At 36.2% G+C, this 22187-nt stretch overlaps 1 protein-coding gene across 2 annotated transcripts in view; it reads left to right on the forward strand.

Annotated features, from left to right (window-relative positions):
- The first annotated feature begins 5858 nt into the window (after positions 1-5858).
- Positions 5859-22187, forward strand: part of asap3 (ArfGAP with SH3 domain, ankyrin repeat and PH domain 3) — a 41756-nt gene continuing 25427 nt past the window's right edge. The window contains exons 1-3 of one of the 2 annotated variants that reach the window (XM_065288253.2): positions 5859-6283; positions 12163-12235; positions 21360-21505. In XM_065288253.2, coding sequence (XP_065144325.2) covers positions 6158-6283; positions 12163-12235; positions 21360-21505 — 345 coding nt within the window. In that variant the 5' untranslated portion in view covers positions 5859-6157. The remainder of the gene's footprint in view (positions 6284-12162; positions 12236-21359; positions 21506-22187) is intronic. The other variant, XM_065288252.2, reaches the window with a different exon arrangement.

The raw sequence follows: 22187 nt of genomic DNA on the forward strand, positions 1-22187 counted from the left end.
TGTTTTTGCCTAAATAACTTAAGATGATATTCCATCATGTAAACAAAGTCAAAAGTGATTACAAGTGTTTGCTTTCATTTATTTTCATTTCTCTTTGGGCTATAGTTAGTTAGACGTCTATTAAATAATATTGAGCCTATATTATAGGCTATAGCCTAGACGTTTGGTGTGTGTTTGGGGCGCTATTAGACGTCTTTTAAATGCAAAATTGCTTGCTGGGTAAAGATAAGTGACTGATTTAAAATCCTCAGATTAATAGATCATTACAGTCACTCTGGCTTTGCTAAATTAAATCAATTATCCTGTTACAATATATAGTTAAGTAGTTGTGCTTGGAGAGGTGGGTATATGCCCCCAGTGGGTATACCCCATGCCATATAATAAATAAGTGGGTATACACCGTATTTTCTGCACTACACCACTGCAGTTAAACAATATAAAATCATCACAAAGTCTTTGGCTTTCACACTTTGCTTTGAAAGTCTGCACACGTGACCTTTAACCCCTTAACTGGCCCTGTTCTGTAAGCGGGACATCGTTTACTTCAATATTTTGCATGTACATTTTTATCTACCATCTAAGAATGTAGTTTTCATATTTCAAAACATTTTAGTAGTAATGATAATGCTGTGACAGTAATTTATTAATTTGTGACAAGAGTATGCAGCAAACCGTTGACACCTAGTAGCCGTTGTTGGTAAAACCACTAAAAGTGGAAAAAACACAATTCAAATTTTTTGTGATAATTTATGTATAAAATATATACTTAAAGAGACACTCCACTTTTTTTAAATATGCTAATTTTCCAGCTTCCCTAGAGTTAAACATTTGAATTTTACCGTTTTGGAATCCATTCAGCTGATCTCCGGGTCTGGCGCTACCAATTTTAGCATAGTTTAGCACAATCCATTCAATCTGATTAGACCATTAGCATCACGCTAAAAAAAAAAAAAAAGAGTTTCGGTATTTTTCCTATTTAAAACTTGACTCTTATATAGTGTACTAAGACTGACAGAAAATTCAAAGTTGCGACGTTACGCCATGTTACGGCAGCAAAGTCCTTGATTATTATGCCAGAATGAGAGTATAGTCCTAGCCATATCTGCCTAGAAAATCGCACTTTTATTTTTCTATCGGTCTTAGTACACGATGTAACTACAGAAGAGTCAAGTTTTAAATAGGAAACATATCGAAACTCTTTGGTTATTTTTTTAGCGCAATGCTAATGGTCTTCAATGGATTATGCTAAGCTATGCTAAAAGTGGTACCGCCAGACCCGGAGATCAGCTGAATGGATTCCAAAACAGTAAAAATCTCTCTAGGGGAGCCGGAAAATTAGCATATTTTCAAAAACGTGGAGTGTCCCCTTAATTGCATTATTTTATTTATTACAGTAAATGTAAACTGCTATAACAATTTTTTTTATTTAACATTTTCACCTCCAGACACCTGGTGAAAAAAACTTTAAAGTGTCTTCAAAAAACCAAGATAAGGCTTCTAGACCAAACATGAGTTATTCATTTGAAGGTGTAGATCACCACTTCACCCACCCCGCAAAAACAAGGGCTGCGCCAGTTAAGAGGTTTTTAAAGTAATGGTAATGTTATAAATCTCTGTTATAGGCAGGCAGGTGTGCTCTGCTTTTCATATTTACATAAAAAAAAACCACACACATCTTCTTAAATAACTTTAATGCTGAAATGTCGACAGTTCAATAAGGCCTAAGAAAACCACAGCTTGTATTAAAAAACTTGACTAAATCAAATGTTTTGAACAATTGTTTAGTTAAAACTGTTTTATTATTGCAGTATTACCAGCATACCTATTTTCATATTGATCTTTACAGACCTTGTTATATTCTACACTGTCAGAAAATTGTAAAAAGCCGTCACTGACGATACACTTTAAAAATATGAATAATATGCACCTTTACCATCTACAAGTTTTTGAAAGGGTCCCACCCCACCAACAGCTTTTGTAGTTCTAGTTATGAAAAATACATTTTTAATTAAATTCGTCTGTGAAATGCACTTCTTAAACAATCTGTAACATCTGCTTTATACTGTCATGCATGTCTTTTGAATTCATAAACCAGCTTTATTCAATTGGAAAAAAAGCAAGGCTTCATCAAATAGGTTCGCACACAAACATTACACAGGAGAGTTTCCAGGGTAGGAATTTGAATTGCTCCAGACAGACTGTCACACCCTCACCGAAAAACACATTTGCAACTATGAAATAAAACAGTAACAGTTTATATATCAGTCAGGATTCTTAACCAGTTCATAAACACTGCTGCAATAAGGCATGAAGGGAGGATCTATGTCTTGTTTTAAAATATGATTTTGATGAGTAGTAACCATCTATTATGCCCGGGCTGAAGACAGGACAGCCTTACTCTGCTTGCACTTGGCACATCTATCATCTTAAATCAAAGTTTTCTTTCATCTTTTCACTGGTATCTTTCTTTTTCACTCCTTTACCGTAAACGTGGCCTCCCTGGAATGACATGACTGGATAAATTATAGCTTCTCTCCTGTTCCAGGGTCAGCAGATCTTGGCAGCACGGGTAGGAGGAGCCGACTGCTGGGAATCCTTCTGGTCTGTGCTGTAACCTTTCCTGGAACACGCCTCAAACACAGTCTCCGCCCCCGTTTGATATCCCATTGGATTGTTTGCATGGCAGAACCCGCCCCCAGACATGTGTGATTGGCTGATTTTAAAGAAATCAATACACAGGCTGGTAACAACAATTTTAAGATAAGGAGTAGAGGAAAGATATGGGAAAAATGCATGAATGCAAAAATTGTTGAAAGAAAATAAAAATAATTCTTCCTCTCACATTCACATAAACACACGTTATCTCTCTCTCTTTCACCCACTTTCCTGCCATGACCTCATTCCTCCTCCCCCAGAATGGTGACGTGCACTCGGTTAAGCTCAACATTTCAGATCAGACCCTTTCATACAGAAACACAAGCAGAGACACAAAGAGGGGCCACAGCCGGGGGGAGAAAGAAAGTATTGTTTGGCCACAAAACCACCATTACATCAACAATAACTCATGAAGCCAAGCACATGAAGGGAATACTCTGTGTATATGGGAATGCATTGTGCGTGAAGAAGATAGGGTGTTTTTGGCAAAAATCTAAATAAACTCCATTTATTTGTGCAATTATTTTCAATTACTTGCACACCTGTACCTAATTTAAGCATGAAACAACTTTACTAAATGCTCGCAGCAACTTTGCAGATGTTCAGGTAGAGACATGGATACATGACACACACACACACACACACGACAGGAATGATGTTGTCTTTAAAGGGTTAATAGGGCTTTTACTTGCAACTTGCAAAATATAGGATTTATTTAAGGTAGTAATCCAGTTTTACAGCATCTCAGCTCTTATGCATACCTACTGGGATAAACGCCGGCACCTGTCCAGCACATGAGATCAGATGTAACATTATACTGCACTGTTAAAGACTAAGGTAAGTGGAGCATATGATCAAAGAGTTTGGAAAAACACCTGCAGTGTGGGAAAGACGGTATAAAAATATATTTTTCATTGTCAATGTGATATATAGAGGACTCTGGAAAAACTCATATCCTACAAATAAGTGCTAGTGTTATGTTTTTATTGCCTAGCCTTTATAAAGCCTCATCGGGTCAACAAAGCACCATTATTCATGCCTTTTCAAATCTAAAGGCTCAATTGACTGGAGAAAGGCGCCAGTTGTTTTTGTGAAGCAAACTTGAGATTTAGTTTGTTTCTGGGGTGAGTTTCATTTAAACTTACGACTGAATAAGAATGCATGTTCATTCACGCACAAATACAGGCTACTAAAGAAATGCCGTATCACTGCGTAGTCCTGAATAAAAGGCAATTTTTCCAATTTAATCTTTTCCGATCATCTCCCATTGCTCCATATAAGCATAGCCGACTCTAAGTGGAGCACACAATAAGCTCATTTTATAATAAAAACTATATAAACTTGCGTACAGGAAAGTAAATCATACATCTTCAGAGCTACATCGAAATAATAACATCTTATTTGTAGTAAAATTGCCCAAAAAAAGAAAGAATGGCATGTATTTATGAAGAAAATTACTTAAATTACTGTAAAATACATAAAGTAGACGTCCACATGAAAAAATACTGTAGCATACTTTAGTGTGTACCATAGTAAACTGTAGCAAATTTTAGTATACTGAAGATATTATAGTAATTACTACACTTTATTAATGTATAAAATTGCAATATTACTGTAGCTGTTTCCCAGTAACTTACTGTAGATTTGTTATTTACTGTTTCTTCAAAGTTAAATGAAAACTAAACGTTAACAAGTTTTTATCTTTACAGAATAAAACTAAAATAACACCCTCATGCAAAGCATTCTGGGAACCAAAATCTGAAAGATAAAACAGAAAAAAGTTGATGGAGATTTCTGGTTCCCAGAATGCTTTGCATGAGGCTGTTATGTTAGTTTTATTCTGTAAAGATAAAGACTTGTTAATGTTTAATGTTCATTTAACAGATTGTTGGCAGTAAATAACATGAATTTAAAGAGCACCTTTCTTCCTATTCACGATTTTACATTTCCTTTTATGTGTAGGTGTGTATTAGTTAATGTTATCAAAATGCAAAAGGTACAAACCCCAACGTAAACGATGACGCAAGTTATCGTTTCCAACGTAAATCCCGGATTGTAAGCAACAGTTTACTTCCTAGGATTGGTGATCTAGACCAGTGGTTCCCAAACTTTTTCAGCATGCGCCCCCCCCCCCCCTTGTGTACGGTGCATTCCTTTGCGGCCCCCCATAGAAAATTTGTGACAAAAAACTGTTCTAAACTCAACATTTTAATAAAAAAAACCATTCAATTATACAAAAAAGTAGTGCTTTTGGTTAGTAGCCTTATTTTTTAGTTTGGTTTAATTACACAGAATTCATGATAAATTAATGTATTTCATAAAATGTCATAAAACTGGGGCCCCCCTGGCACCATCTCGCGGCCCCCAGTTTGAAAACCACTGATGTAGACAAGACCTACATAATCATAATTCCTCCCGCTTCGGACAGAGTGTAAGTTAACTCCTGTTAGCATTGCATTGGGAGTGAATCTTTCAAACATGCGAAGGAGCGTTACATTTCCGGCTGACGCCAGAGGCAATTAAGGCCAATCACAACGTACAGATTAGCTGGCCAATCAGGGACACAGCTCTTTTTAGATCAATGAGTTTTGTACAAAATCAGAGCATTTGAGGAAGGCAGGGATATCTGGAGATACAAAAATGTACGGTATGTGGAAAATAATGTGTTTTTTGAACTATAAACCACATGAACACATTGTATTATACCAAATACACAAAATAACATTGTTTTTAACAATGAAATAGGTGCCCTTTAAATCTACAGTAAGTAACTGGAAAACAGCTGCATAACTACAGCAAGTCTTTTTACAGTATTCTGTAGTATTAACTATAGTGAATTGATAAACTGCAGTAGGCTTAATACTGTCTTTAATATTTACTATGGTAAGAGTCAAAACACTGTAGTGTCTAGGAATTTAAAATAGCTTATAAATACTAAACTATAGTAGCCTATTTTTATGTGGGAGTTTTAATATAACTAGTCAGCTTTATCAAATTTAAACAAAGTTTAATTTCAAAAAGCTTAAACCGAAAGCACAAATCACACTCGTTAATTCACACTGAATGAAAGACTGAATTTAGGTTTCAACAAACAATGAATCCAAAGACGATCACTTTTCACTTTCTGCGTGCGCCTTATTCATTTCGCCAATGAATACAAACATTCTCACGTGATGATGGAATGATTCCCTCCCAGCGCGCGCACCATCAGAGCGCGGCACGCGCTGGTGAAGTCTCGCGCCTCTCAGAGAAAGAAAGCAAGCAGATCAAGAAACTTTTTTCAGTTTCTCACACAGACACACACGGCGGACCACCAAGACGATTGACACTCACGTTTACCTCGCAGATATGAAACAACAACATTTCTTAGCCTGGGAATCACGCTCAGGAGTGGATTTAAAGGACGTTTATGGGAAGATGCACTTTGATTGATCTCGAGTAGTTTCTGTTTCTGATAAGTTTGCTAAACATTCGAGCTCTTCCGTTGGATTTGTAACGAAACATGCCGGAGAAAATAAGTATTTTGGATTTCGTTTCCCTAGCGAAAGAAGACCTGACGTCCCCTGGAAGTTCAGGATTTCAGTCAAAAATGAGCGACTGTCGATGCACCGTGGCAGCGCTCGAGGAGGTGAGTACGCGGGCACGCGCGGTGTTTACCTGTGCTGAGGTGGTGGAAGTCGAGCACCTGAATAAAACTTATTGTCTGAAAACTTAACTGAGTGAAGATAAATCACTGACACAGACTACAGAAATGTTTAACTGAGTTGCTAAAGTTTCACTTGCACCTTTTTGGAAAGCGATAGTGTTTATTTTAATATTTGCCTTGCCAAAATGTGGGTCTTGCCAATAGTATGCTGGCATCTGTTTATATTTAGTTTATATCAGGCCTTATGCTTTATTCTGATTGGCTGAGGAATGTTTCACGGGTATGCATTATTTTTCGATAAACACACACCTAACCTGTCAAAGCAATAAGGTCTTAATGGGATAGTTCACCTCAAAATGAAAATTCTGTCATAATTTGCCCACTCTCATGTTGTTACAAACCTGTATACATTTCTTTGTTCTGATAAATATGAAGGAAGATATTTTGAGGAATGCTTGTAACCATTCGTGAGCCCCATTCACTTCCATAGTAGGAAAAAAGAATACTATGGAAGTGAATGGGGCAATTGAACGGTTTGTCTACGAACATTCCTCAAATATCTTCCTTTATCATGTTCATCAGAACAAAGACATTTATACGGTAACAACATAAAAGTGAGTAAATGATGAGAGAATTATCATTTTTGGGTGAAATTAGCAATGTCTGTGGTATATGCAAAATAATTGACTACAGTCTTTTGGATTATTTGGCTTATTTGACTTTACATTATTTCTTGAATAGCTAAACATCAAGGAATTGTTTTATCACAGAAATATGATGATGTTGTTGGAGCTCTCACTGTTTTACAAAAAATTTACTTCCTTAATAATAAAATCTTACGCTGCGTTCACACCAAACGCGAATAGAGCGTCTGACGCAGATGAATTTAATGTTAAGTCAATGTAAAGACGCGTTTACGCACGTCCAAATCGCGTTCATAATGGTGGAAAATCGCCTCCGATTATGAACGCGATTTTGCCTAGCATCTTGGTGAAATAAGGCTCTGTGTAGTAAATGCCGCTCCATCTGAAAGCAGGTGATGGTGATTTACTACTAATCACCGAACTGGCTTTACTGATGAGGCACGCATGAGAATTTCAGGCGACTTTTTTTTTTGCCCAGCTCTACCAGCAAGCAGGCTCCTGATTGGTTAAGGCGCCGTGAATTGACGGCAAAGTTCAAATTTTTCAACTCAGACGCGAATTTGCATCTACCGTGCCGAGCTAAACACCTCATTCTTGCCACAGTAGACACAAATTTGCGTTTGACGCCCGAGTTGAAAAATTTAAACTTTGGTGTTAATTCATGCCGCGTTAACCAGTCAGGAGCCTGCTTGCTACTTGTATGTCAGGCCCACCCGGATTCACCCATTCAACATGGAGGAACGACTGATATTGTCTAGACACGATAGACGCGAATTTGACGCTCTATTCGCGTTTGGTGTGAACTCAGCATTACACAGTTGAACAATCATTTAAATTATAAAAGTTTATTATAATGTACAATAATGCGTTGTCTGAGGATAATCTGGACAAGTATGACTGTATGTGAATTAACTAAAATAAATATTGTATAACTGCAGACACAAGTAATTATAATTAATCATCAGACGTTTAACCATGAACTGTGTGTAATGTTTAATTTTCAAAAAATCTGCAAATCAGTAAACTGTTGATACTATACCTGTACATCTTCAAAATAGTAGTTGTTCAACTTGTCAATTTCACATTTTTAGGCTTCTGGTATTGAAGTGCAAAGTTAGAAGATGGCACAGGATTCACAACACAAGAAAAAAACTATTTTTATGGCTAAGTTAACTAACCAAAAATGCTTCTTTTAAGTGTGTACTGTGTGTATTAAGTTTATAACAGTGTAGCAGGGGCACAGTTACTAGGTACAGTTCATGTTACAATGTCTTATAAACCCAATTACAATTTTTGGCTGCCAGCTCATCTGCTGGCGTTAGTGTGGATATTAATGGAAAACAGAGTAACTCTGCCAATGGTGATAAATTTGGGCATGTCAGGACTGTTGGAGCCTCTGATTTTGCTGTTAGTTTCATGGGAAATGCTTTAAGGAATGAAAGTTTTCTGGCATTTCAGTGCTCAGTACTCAATGTGATGCATGCAGTTTCCCATTATATCCAGGATTTAAGCAACATTAAGGAGTTTATGGAAATATTCTTCAAGATGATTTAAAGATTGAAAGAAACGTACATGGAAACTTCCCGTTGGAACGGTGTTGGTGTTTTTAAAAGCGAGAGCTTCCTTGAATGACTCAGAGATGTGTGTGTGGTAAACGTTATTTAGGATTATGAAATTTCAGTCAGCTCAGTTCCTGATGCCATGAATATGTCCTGGATGTTCAGAATACTTAACATATCAAGTAAGCGTTTAGGTTGTGAAGGTTTCAAACCTTCAAAGTGGAAGTATGTTCAAGGCCAGAGGGCAACATATGAGTGGGTTTGTGAGAAGCTCAACTTTTGAAGGCTTGTTTGGGTTTGCAACATGTTGAATTATCTGGAAGAGGAGACAAAAAATAGATAAACGCATGGACCACACACACACACAATTCATGTCAGGAGATTACAGCTGAAGACCTGCATTCATGTGTTGTGTACAAATCTGTTTGTCTTTCTGTTTATCATGCAGACTAGGAAATGTTTTTATGCATTCCTCTGTGAAATCATAAGTCAGCAGATTTGATGTGACTAATGTTGTTTACAGCTGTCTTCACTCTGTAATACAGATGACTCCCCTGACGTTGCAAGATCACATATCTTAGTGTCAGTAGTTCACAAAAAGTACACATGGTCAAGATCTGCTATACAGTAGATCACAATGTGTAAGGACTACGGATGCATACCGATTAATCGCGATTAATCTAAAGCAGAATAAAAGTTTTTGTTTACATCATATGTGTGTGAACTGTGTGTAATAACTTTGTACAAATAAATGCACACACATCATGTATATATTTAAGAAATGTTTACATGTGTATATACATTTGTATATTAATGATGTAAACAACAACTTTTATTCTGCTATAGATTAATCGCGATTAATCGTTTTGCATCCCTAGTAGGGACAGTGCATTTTAAAAAGTGCCCTTATTCTCGAAAACTGGGTTTTTGAAACAAGGTTTGGAAACTATTTGCCTGCATTTGTTTTTATTTTGCTACTATTGATGCTTTGTGTAGGCCTGACTGTCATTTTAGATTCAGATATTGTTAATGCTCTGGACCAACACGGGCACTTTCAAGCATGTAGGCTAATATATATGCATACCTTTCTGTTGGCTGGGACCGAGTTAGTATGTGGGAAGTGCCCTTGTCCTTCATTTGTTTGTGTTTCATCAGTGTTGTTGAAAGAACGCTTAGCAGAGATTTTGAAATCGAGCCAGAGGTAAACTGGTGCTCAGCTTTTGCACTGACAGAGGGAGAAACTGGAAAAACTGAACTGATTTAATAGGAAACTGGGAAATGTTACACAAGGAAATAAATAGACCCATAGCAAGGTGTAAAATGTTTTAGAAGAACCTGCATGTCTAGACATTTTGGGGCGCACGTACACACGCATGCACACAAAGAGCATATTTATTTCTTTAAAAGGCTAAATTTATAAAGGAAAATATTTCTGCCACAAATGTAAACAAAGTTATGTGTATGTCTGTCCACACAATATTAACCTGTCTGAGTACTGGATGTTGGCTAACTAACCACATATGGCAACATAGTAAGGATGTTTGTCTTTGACTAAATAAACATGCAAAGTTTAAAAGGAAAGATTTAAGTGTTGTATGCTTTTACAGTAAAAGTAGTTTTGAACTCCATATTTAATAAGTATGCCATTTGATTGAAAGTGAAATAGAAATGCAGTATTTTGCAAAAGTCTTGGGTAGGGATGCTAAACAATTAATTGTGATTAATCGTTAGCAGAATAAAAGTTTTTGTTTACATCACATATGTGTGTAAACTGTGTATAATAAATATGTATATATATAAATATGAACAAATTCATGTATAATTTTAAGAATTTTTTTTATATATTAAGTATTTATATTTAAATATAATATAAATTATACATAAATATACAAATGTATATACACATGTAAACATTTCTAAAACATATACATGCATGTGTGTACATTTATTTATACAAAGTTATTATACACAGTTCACACAGATATATGATGTAAACAAAAACTTTTATTCTGCTAACGATTAATCGCGATTAATCGTTAAGCAGCCCTAGTCTTGGGTCACCATACCACCATTAGATTTGTAGTTTTTGCAATGTAATTTAAATCATATATTTCTGTCTGTTTATTAGAATATAAACAGAAAACACGGGATATTTGTATGCAGCATTAAAATACTGAATGAAATTATAAGCTTAAGTGTTTAAGGTGAGCTCCTCTTAAGGTGCATTCACATTATAACAATAACAAAAAAATTGTTTTATATTAAAGAGAATAGCACCAAAACTATGACGATAAGGATACAATAAATGAGATTCATTGAAATGAGATTCACTGTTTAGAATTAAGCAAATGCGGCGTGTTGAAGACATCTGCTGGTTATATCCATTGTGTAAATGCAACAAGAACAGCATATTTATACATTTAATGACATGGGAACTAGGGGTGGGCGATAAATCACCTGCGATTCTCATGCATATCTCATCAGTAAAGCCGGTTGGGTGATTAGTAGTAAATCGCCATCACCTGCTTTCAGATGGAGTGGCATTTACGACATTATCGGAGGTGATTTATCTACGATTATGAATGTGATAGTGCCTAGCTTCTCTGTGAAATACGGCTCTGTGTAGTTAATGCAGCTCCATTTGAAAGCAGGTGATGGCGATTTACTAGTAATCATGAAACCGGCTTTACTGATGAGATATGCATAAGAATCGCAGGCAATTTATCGCCCCCCCCCCCAGTGTGAACAATTAAAAGTGTTTTAGTAAAGAAAATATACAGTATTAGTTAATATCATTGAAGGTAAATGATTTGCACGAGTACTGTGCAGTTGTCAGTGTTTTATACTGTAGTAAAGCCACAAATCTAAAACAGATTGATGGGAGCTTACCGAACCAAAATAATATTTTATCAGCCAGCCAGGGTTTCCCACAGCACTTTTCAGTTCGGGCAGCCCACCTAAGCTGGGACACCCTACCACCTTAACTAGTTTGTCCAAAAAAAAAACCCTGCAGCCAGCCTTCATAAACCACAGAGGTTTCAATTGTTTGTAAATTCAAACAGAATTGATTCACACGGAGGTGTGTCATTCTGTCATAATTATTCTTACTGTAAACAACGTCTTTCATGAATCGTCAGGAAGTCTTTTGTAAGACTCATTTGATTCACCTGAATGTCATTAATTACCTGTACTTACTTAATCGCAGCTTGACTTGTGAGGAAAGCCTCTTATACTTGTGAGCAAACACATATTGAGTAGTTTCTGGGAGGTTTTAGTACATACCGCGTCATCTTCAAATAATGATTATGTGACTTACTTACATCAGTTTACCTGAAAATACAAATAAACTGTTTCCATTGCAGTTTTGCGAAATACACCTTTTCTGAATTGCCTGAGAAACCACCTCATGCGAGCGTAATTTTTTTTTTACAATATTTAGGAGTTTTTGCAAAATTAATGTGTTTTCATTGGCCATATATTCAATTTTTTTTTCTAGTTTATTTTTTTATAGTGTTTGTGTGTGCATCAATAGCCTCTTTCACACAGTAATTTCGGTAAATTACTATGAATTTACCAAAAATACTTACAACCTCTTTTACTGGTAAATTGGCAGCAGAATATCATGTTTATATTAATATTCTTATCTCTTCTGCATCAGTCTCTGGAACAGGACCAGATGTCCCTTCAGAGGATGAAGAAAATTGTGAAGGCCATCCACAACTCTGGACTTAGTGAGTGTTGTTTTAATATCTACTCTGATTCTGTATGATCTTTGTTTTGTTTGATTTATATCATAACAATGTACATAAGCAGAAACATCTGTTCTGTGACTGTGGGGGGAGCATGGGGTAATATGAGGTGAGTTTTAGGAGGTCTTCGGGAGGTCTGGTTCACCACAGCTCTTTATACTACAGACTTTATACTTTAGAGATTTTAGATTGGACTTTTAGTACATTTAGTAAATTTGTGTGTTGCATTTGACTATGAAACCCATCCCCTTAGGGTTGTTAGCACCATGCTCAACCAATTACAGAAACACATTTGATTCACTTTTAAATCAGATCCTGATCTTATACAAAAAAACGACAACACTTTCCATTGTATTTCCAATTGTTTGGTCATGTAGCTAAATTATAAATGCACACAGAAATGTTTCATTAGCTTGGAGTTTGTTTCATAAATGCATATTTCTAGAAAAAAAATCTTTGCGTCAGACAAATGACAGCAGAAAATGGTGCTCAGTTTTTTGCATCACTTAAACTTGCTTGACCCAGAAACATCATAGGGGGGTTATAGCTTTGTTTACATATGCTTTTCCTCTATTAAATGAGAAACCGTACCGCAAACCTGGCTAGTGTGCAATCTTGACTGGAATGATGATGGTTTCTGGGAAGTGTGTCTCAGAACTGCCTGCTTCTCGTTTTTGAGGGCCCTTTCCCCCTTTCTCAATACTGTGAGTCATAATTCAGTTCAGTGCAAAGGAGACCCCACATCTCTCTCACTCACTCTCTCTCTCTCTCTCTTTCTCTCGCTGACTCTCTTGTTCTCTCTCTCTCTCTCACTTAACCCAAATCAGATGTTTCATTGTGGTAACATTACTTGTAAGGGGCCTCAATTTCCTGCCTCTGTATGTGGGGAATCTGGTGGAGTTAAACTCTTGTTTTTAGTTTTTACCTGAACCAGATTAAATCTTTCTGATTCACCACTTCCCTCCATCCTCTTGTTTTTCCCTGAAATGGTACAGCATACTGTGAGAAATGCGGTTTTGTAGGTCCTATCAGTGATTCACAACCAGTTCATCCGTTAACTGTGTATAGCATAAGATAGACTAATTTCTTTAGAATGATAATCATCAACTTTGTGAAAACAACTAGACCAGAAACTCCAAATTCCTTCCGACTTTGACATTTCTGGTCTGATTTATCAAGAGAAACATCTGTCTGTTTATTTTTAGTGCTGCATGCTAAAGTCAATATCACTTTTACTTGTGGTGTTTGTTCAAATCCTCAGTCCTGTAGTCACACCAGACTTTGTACTTCATATGCTGCCATTCACATGCACGTAAACACAGAAGAGTGTAAACATAAGCATGTGTTCTTTCACTACATGCTAAATTTAGTTGAATATGCATATTTTAATGTAAAAAGACGTCTGATCATTAGAGATGTTTGAACTTTAATCTTTTGGGTCAATACTAGAGCACAAGGTTCACAGCTAGAGGATATATTTGACTATTTTTATATGTTTAGGTATTTTGTTATTAATCATTAATCAAAACCGAATCATCAGGAATATTATTCTGTTGTTTGCAGTGTCAGAATGAATTTCATATGCTAAAAATTGCAGTTAATCCCTCCAAAATCTGTGCTACAGGCATGAATGATACAGCGGGAAAATATAACATCAGCATTTTTGCTATTGAGACAAAATTTCCACCAGATGTAGCCATCAAGCCAAATATTGAATTCATACAAAGAAATCAGAACATTTAAGTATACAAGTTGAGTCATAATAAATAAAATGAAATGACACAGGGAATAAGTATTGAATACATGAAGAGAACAAAGTGCAAAATGGCATAGAAAGCCAGGAGATCACCTTAAATCTGTCAGTATTAGTAATCCCCTTACTGATAAAATGCTGATGTGTCAAATACTTATTTTCCCCGCTGTACCTCAAGTCATGCACAGTTTTAGGGAAAATGTATATATAGGATTTTCTCAAAGATTTCACTTATGATATTTTTGTATTTAAACCTTTTTTATTGAATTAAAATGCAATATCGAATTAATATCTGAGGATGTTGCACAAAGAGCTAATAGCACATTGTTGCATCTAGGACAATTGATGTGTATCGCCAAAGTCTTTTTAAGGAAGTCGCGTCACTGTATTGCCATATTTGCTAAATAAGTCTCTTACAGCTTTTGCTGTATTAATGTGCAGCAGCCTGATCTCACAGGAATTTGTATGTGTTTTATGAGTTGGCTAATAAAAGTGATTAATACAAAAAACATACGATTATCATAAAATAAACAATTATGAAACCCTACCCCTAACTAACACCAACGTCACAAGTAAATCGTACAAAAAGTGGTACAAGTGTGGTCATACGAATTAATATGAATTAGCTCGTAAAATACTTATGAATTTCCACGAGATAGCGTTGGATGATCATCCCAAACAGATCAGTGTATCTTGCAGTCAAAGGTGAAGTCAGTTTTTTACATTAATTTACGATTTTTTTACGAATTTAATCTACGCGAGTGTTTTTGTTTAGTGCAGCAGGATTTTGAGAAGCACCCAGGTTCATAGCAAAGCGCTGTGTACAGACATCAAATGGCGCAGACAGTGTGCATACTCAAAAAAATTCTAAAACATTATTTTCTAAGACATGCTGTGTGCTTCTTGCCCGGTGTGCGACCCTCTTAAAGGCTGTTTTTACTTGGGCTAGCAACCCACTTAGTAACCGGCAAGGACACTCTAGTAACCACATAGTATTTGCAACTGCCTAGCAATCGCCAACCTGGCATTGTAAGTTTTTTTTATGGCAAGCATCAATAACATTTTTAAAAATAGTGAAAAAATATAAATATCTAGGTCCTTTTTACCCTTTTCTGCATCTGTCTGTAACAGGAAACATTCTGCAGGTTATTTACAGAGCTGTATATTTCGTCTCTAAGTCTGTTTGTGTGCATATCTCTGTAACCTAACTGTCAGTGTACATATTGCTTTTAAGCAAATGCTTACACAAATACAGATGTGTCAGGTGCTTTAAATGGGTGCATTTTCTCTAATCCATGAACAGAATCTGAAATGAGGCTTATTTAAGTTTCAGCTTTCATCTCTTGAACAGATTAAGATTTCAGACTTGTCGCGAAATAAATTAACTATACCAATTAAACGCGTGTTTATGAAAGTGCTCACAGATGGCTGTGGATAGAGTTAAATGTTTCCAGATCAAGTAAGTTCGTGTTTTGCCCCATGAATGTTATTTAAGGCAGCCTGTCTCCCTGAAAAACACAGAAGATTAAAGACGTTTGACGATTTCCACGGAAGTGGAAGTGACTGCTAGATGTTCAGTTATCCAACTCAAGTTTTATTATATCAAATTGTTATCTACAGTGCCAGTCAAAAGTTTGAAAACAACTAACTCATTCTTTATTTATATTATTTTTCACATTGCACAAAATGTAAAAGTTGGATTAACTTTAAAAAATTACTTACATTTTTCACTAAATTTTTTTAGGCTTCACCAATTGAAGTAATTTTTAAAGTTTTTTCACGTTGATAAATTTGAAGAGTTACCAGTTGAAGTAATTTATTTTTAAATAGATCAAACTCTTACTTTTTTTAGTGTATTGGATAATAGTAAACTCATCGAAAATATTGGAATAACACAAATGTTACTATAGGATTTATGTTGTGACAAAGCATTTAATAATGAATAAAATGTAAGCTAAGTTATATTTTATCATCTGAAGTGTAGTTACCATTTGCCCAAAATTTGCAAAATCATACTTTTTAAACAATATCGAAGGATTTTACATCTATTCTGGCCTCTTATTGGCTGCTTTTTTATAAGTCGTCATCCATTTAAAAAATGTGTATTTAAATTGTGTATTTTTTTTCTAGTTTTTCTAACAACTATATTTTTTTACAAAAGTAATCTAAAAATTTTAACACACACGATTTCTATGACCATGGGAAACCTGTCAGGCAAGTGTTTTTAAACTTTTGACCGTTAATGTAGATGACACTGAAATTTCAGTTTTCAGTACGTCATGCAAAACTTTTGCATTAACCTTTGTGGTTTTGTTACTCCTAAGAGACTGAATGTTTTAGCTCTTCAACCCAAAACCTGCAAACCCTGCAAGTCCATTTAAGGCAGTGATTTTATATTCACAGACTATTTTAAGTCCAAGCTGTTAAAATGATTTCCTGATGTAGAAATCAATATGCTGACTTTGTCTGATTTAACATGTTTATTTTGAAAGGGCTTTTTTGGGCAAAGACACATCTAGTAAAATGGAGAAAACTATGTAGATAAGAAAGAGAATAGGATGCAACACAAACCTGTATCAAACTTGTATTTTCTTCTTTTCCATTTAAGTGGCATGTGATTTAAACCTCCTTTTTATGTTTTAAGACATTTGAAACATTTCTAGCACATACTTTTCTCCAAAAATAACACAGTGTATTATGCTAAAGTCATGTGATGTATAAAAGTATGACATTTTCATTGGTTTTTGGTGATTTTGTTTTTGAAACAGCATTCCTGTCAACCTGGGGCGGGGGCAGGGGGGGCACGGGCCACCCCCACAATTTGATTGGCCACCCCAAGTGCCCCCCCCTCCCACACCATCAGTCTCGTCAGTATTAATTATGTACTAGTGGTTTTGCTTTTCTTAAAATTAAACTTCATATTTTACAGGGCTTTGATTTATTTATATTACATTTTTTTTATTAGCTTAAAATATTAAAATATAAATTTTTGTGGAGGCTCCGCCTCTAGACCCGAGGAACCACTCTACCGTGACATGTTGTTATCGGAGTCAATTAGTAGGCGCACACTTATAGTAACGAACGGTGGTGGCACCAAGAAAAAGCAAGGAAAAACACAGAGGACGGAGAAAGGAGTTTTATGCAGATAGTGAAAAAGGACAACAAAGTCATAGGTGAGTCAGCTGAGTTTTGATATGTTTCCTTAAATGTGGAAACCTGCGATTAGTAAGTTAGAGCTAGCTCCTCTCTGTTACTGTCGAGAATGCTCATTACTAAAGTTGAAGACAACCTAACGGTACGTTAAAAGAATATATAAAGTCACGTTTGCCTTTGCGTTTGTAATAAATAGTGGTGTGTTAGATCGCAGTTTATCCATACGGATCAGAACCCACGTTTCGACCCGCATGCGATTCGATCGCGGATTAAACAGGGATAGTTTATAATTTACACGTGTTTTAAAATCTTGCAAATGTTAACCTTCAAGTGCTTTTAAGCAATTTAACACTAAAAAGGCACAAAGTGAGTAGCTGTATGCAAAGACAGGTTGAATGTGTTCGGTCCCGTTCCAATCAGACGTAATCCTCCCTATATCCTTCAAATATTGATGTGTAAACTTTAGGGAGAGTTGCGCTATTGTATCTCATAGTGTATGGAATAGATCAATGAAAAACAACGTAACGTTTTTATGTGGAGTGACTGTTTAAGCTGCGCCGTCTGTGTGTGCATGGGTTTATTTAAGACGAGACGAGTGCCCTCAATAGTCCACACACGGAGAGAGCTTTGCGTTGATTCGGCGCATGCAAAAACATTAACATGTCATACGACTATGAATAAACGTTTAAAATTTCCTCAGCCTCTAAACTTTCATTGCTATTAACTGTTTTCCTTTTGTTAAGTACATTTTCTGTTGCATGAAGCAGGTTTCACTTTCAGGTGCACAGTCTTTGCAAACTCTAGATAAAACACAAAGTTTAAACCAAGCATTGTCCAACATCTGATCCTGATCTAAACCAGTTTGGATTTATCTGGACTCCAAACTTACTCTGAATTTTGAAAATTAAGAGTTTGTTGTTCAAATAGCTTCATGCAACAGACCACAGCCTCAGAAGCATATTTAAAGAAAACAACATAAACATTATTTTTTTCTATACATTAACTCACTGGGGCTCTGTGCAATATGCCATTTAATACAACCAAATGTAATATCTTTATTAAGATGATATGCGGACCACATTCAACTTTAGGAAATAAATTAGTTTATGACTTGACAAAGTAACTGAGAAAAATGCATTATTATTTCTTTAGGGACAGACAGACAGTCAGATACAGGCAATAGGACCAATGAAAAGGTCTCAAAAAATTCAGAATTTCTTCATTTTGAAGAAAAAAAGAGAGATAGAAGCAGAAAGGCATGAGGAGAGGGATGAGAGGAAGACGCAGCATTAGTCCACTGACTTTTCTGCAAACCAAGGTATGTGTATTACATGCAGAGACCAGAGGGAGGTTAAAACAAAAACACATCAGGAGGTTTAAATGTACTGAATGTATCAGGATACAGTATTATTACCTTCAATGTAGGGCAAGTTGCACTAATTCACTGTTTATATGTATTTAAATGTGCCACCCCTCTCTAAGTCTGTGCCCCAGTCCGGCCCCCCCATGAAAAATTCTCTAGACCCGCCCCTGCTGTCAACCAGTAAAAGCCGTAAAGGGATAGTTCGGCCAAAAATGATATTAAACCCATGATTTACTCACCCCCAAGCCGTCCGAGATGTATATGTCCATCCTTTTTCAGACTAACACATTTTCAGTTATTTTAGAAAATGTCTTTGATCTTTCAGTTAATCAAATGTAAAGTTATGGGGTCCACTCCTTCAAGTCCAAAAAATGTGCATCCATCCATCACAAAATAAATCCAAACGGCTCCATGATGATAAACCAACGTCTTCTAAGGATAATCTGTGCCTATTTGTTATAGAAATATCTATATTTAAAACTTTATAAACAAGAATAACTTAATTCCAGTAACGCCGCCGTCTTAAACTCCTCTGTATTCAGGAGTATGGATGGCGAAAACGAAAAATTTTCTTGACCGGCCACCGAGCCTCATTAGCCGGTTGAAACCGGTTAACCGATAGGCCTATTAGTTTAAAATATGCTATGCTATTTAAAATAACAGCCATTTCGAGCCGCGCCTGCAATTTCGCAACTCGCATCTCTCTGTGCTCTGCCTCCGGCTCACACACACACACAGACCTCACAACACTTTTTAAATCCCCTACAGCGCGAAACATAAGTCCCGCAAACGCGGCGCCGTGCTTAGTTTCGAAATAGTTTAGGTACTAGGTGATCGCGTTGAACTTGAAAATAAAGGCGTTTGTGAAGCTCCTTTGAAAATTGCCGCGGCTCATTTAAGAAAATGACAGTTCCGAAGAGACTGCGCTTTAGTTTAGGGTAGTAATAATAAAGACATAGGATGATCATCATCACCTTTTCTGTTACCACTGAAATATAGATGTAATGTATTTCCAAATCTAAACCCATCTTATGCGGAATGTTGCCTAATAGACTGCAACACGATAAAACCAATGGATTTAACGGGCACCTTCAGAATGTGTAAAAGACGCACCGACCAAAGCAGGTCTCGCACTGTGTTTGTTCTAGAACAAATGCAGCAAAGAAATTTAATGCTAATGTATGAGGCATATAGGCCTACGCTGAGTTTTATTTATTTATGATGAGGTGCGTTCTAATTAACAATGCAATGCAAGTGAACGCCTTCATGCACGGACCGGTAATTATATACTCTGCTATATTTGCTTTTTATTTATTAAATACATGCATTTGGTTGATGAAACATTTATAAAAATTAAGATACAATTTATACAAAACGAAATTCACTTTAAAGAAATGCTTTCTACAAAGCAAAACTTAATAAAGTGGTAAAAATCATGGCTAAGGATTTACAGAAACAAAACTTACTCTGCACTTTACTGTTAGCCTAAAAGACATAAATGTTAATAATTTGGAACACAACCAGGAGAGACTTTAATTTTAATTATTTTATTGCTGTATTTTATTTACTATTCGAATAAAGGAATTTATCAAAAAATAGCCTGTAGCATTTACTTTTCGCAAACCTTGTGAGCATGCGAAACCAAACGCAGTGACCTCGCGCCAAATGTTTTTTTATTGGTTTATAAAGTACAAACAGACCAGTTATGAAAAACCGAGTGTGAGGGATTTGTTCACTTCACACAAAAAGATCTTGGAAAGAAAGAGATGACTAACTGTAGTAGGGTTTAGTCCACTGTCTATAATAGCCTAATTTACAGATCCTTTTTTTAACCGACAACCGACAACTTTGACCGGTTAACGTTGATACGGTCAACCATCGGTCAAACGGTCATCGGTTAACATCCCTATTCAGGAGAGAGTATCAGCGTAGTGTACGCACTTTTCTTGGTGATGTATGACAAATTCAGAGGGCTTGAATGCGGACCCAACCAAGATGGTGTCGTTACCAGAAGCTAGTTATTTTAGTTTATAAAGTTTTAAATATGGATATTTCTCCAACAAAATGGCACGGATTACCCTCAGCGGGCCTTAGCTTATCATTGTGGAGCCATTTGGATTTATTTTGTGAAGGATGGATGGACATTTTTTGGACTTGAAGGAGTGGACCCCATAACTTTACATTCGATTAACTGAAAGATCTAAAACATTTTCTAAAATAACTGAAAATGTGTTTGTCTGAAAAGTGATTGACATTTTCATCTCAAATGGCTTGGGGGTGAGTAAATCATGTGTTTTATATAATTTTTGGCAGAACTATCCCTTTAACCCTGATCCTCAAAGGGTAATGATCATTCATCAGTAAAGTTAAAATTATGTTAATGCTCATTCCACTATGTATTCTTGCAAAGATAGTCGAGACTTTGCTGCTTGTGGTCTTTGATCCACATGTACCTTCTTATTTTTTAAAAGATGAAGCTTTTGATTCGTAGTGGCATCTAAGCCTGTGGTGTTTTAGTCTTTTTGCCAGAAGCTCACTGTGCTTCAGCTGCTATCATTTTCGATTAAAATCCTGTTTTCCTCTATTCAGTTGGTCATACAGTGAGGGTCACGGTTTTAAAGATAAATACAATTTATCGTTATATCAAAGTCTTTCATCAAATTGTAATAACCAAGCCCTCTTATTTTTCAGCCCTTCCTTCCAATCACTTTTCATAATCAGGTCAATTCCTGTTGAATATAATCAAGCCTAAATTTTAATTTCCGGTTGAATGTACTGTTTAATAAAGCTGTACTGTTGAATTGGTTGTCTTGACCTTGATTTTCTAATGTTTTTAGATCATGTCGAGAATAAGGATCAGTACATAGAGGTTCTGGAGAATCTGGGAAACAGTCATTTGACCCAGGAAAACAATGAGATCTCAACAGGCTTCCTGAACTTGGCTGTCTTCACACGGGAGATCACAGCGCTCTTTAAAAACTTGGTAAGCATACAAAAACCTGAAATTTTGCTGAATATAATGTAAAAAGAAGATTATTAGCCATAAAATCGCACTTTAGATAAGGCATTGGCAATTGAAAAACCCATTGTGCATCCGCTTGTCAGTTTCCAGGTGCGGCCTAAAGTTTGGTGAAGATTTTAATTACTTGTATAATTCAAGGCAAACGTGAAGATTTTCCAGTCTGACTCTTCAGTTATATTCAAAAAGCACCTTTGCACGTGTGTCCAATATGTTTTTGAATAAGTAACGGCAGATTTCCAGCTGGTCAAGGTACACAGGGGACTGGGAAGGGTAGATTTGGTTATGTGTCATCAGGGGTCCAACAGCTGCAGGCGAAAGCCCCTCGAACCCCAGAGCCCGGTACCCTCCCACTGATAGTTTCCATGGTGACGGTAATTTATTCCAGACCTGAGTGCATGAATGGACACCATCTGACCGCGAATCTGTCAATCAAATGATCAGCAGGGACCGGAACCTCAGCTTAAAAAACGCAACAGAAACTCTGCTATGAAAATAAAGTCTGTTTGATTTAGCGTTCTTGTGTGGGGGCCTTGACTTTCCCTCAGAGCCAGGCCCATTTATCATATTCATGAAGATTTATATATGATTTCCATTTCACTTGCTTGAACAGTGAAAGGTTATAAACCCATCACTGTTATATGAC

Source organism: Paramisgurnus dabryanus, chromosome 17 (assembly GCF_030506205.2).
Source record: "Paramisgurnus dabryanus chromosome 17, PD_genome_1.1, whole genome shotgun sequence".
NCBI classification, from domain to species: Eukaryota; Metazoa; Chordata; class Actinopteri; order Cypriniformes; family Cobitidae; genus Paramisgurnus; species Paramisgurnus dabryanus.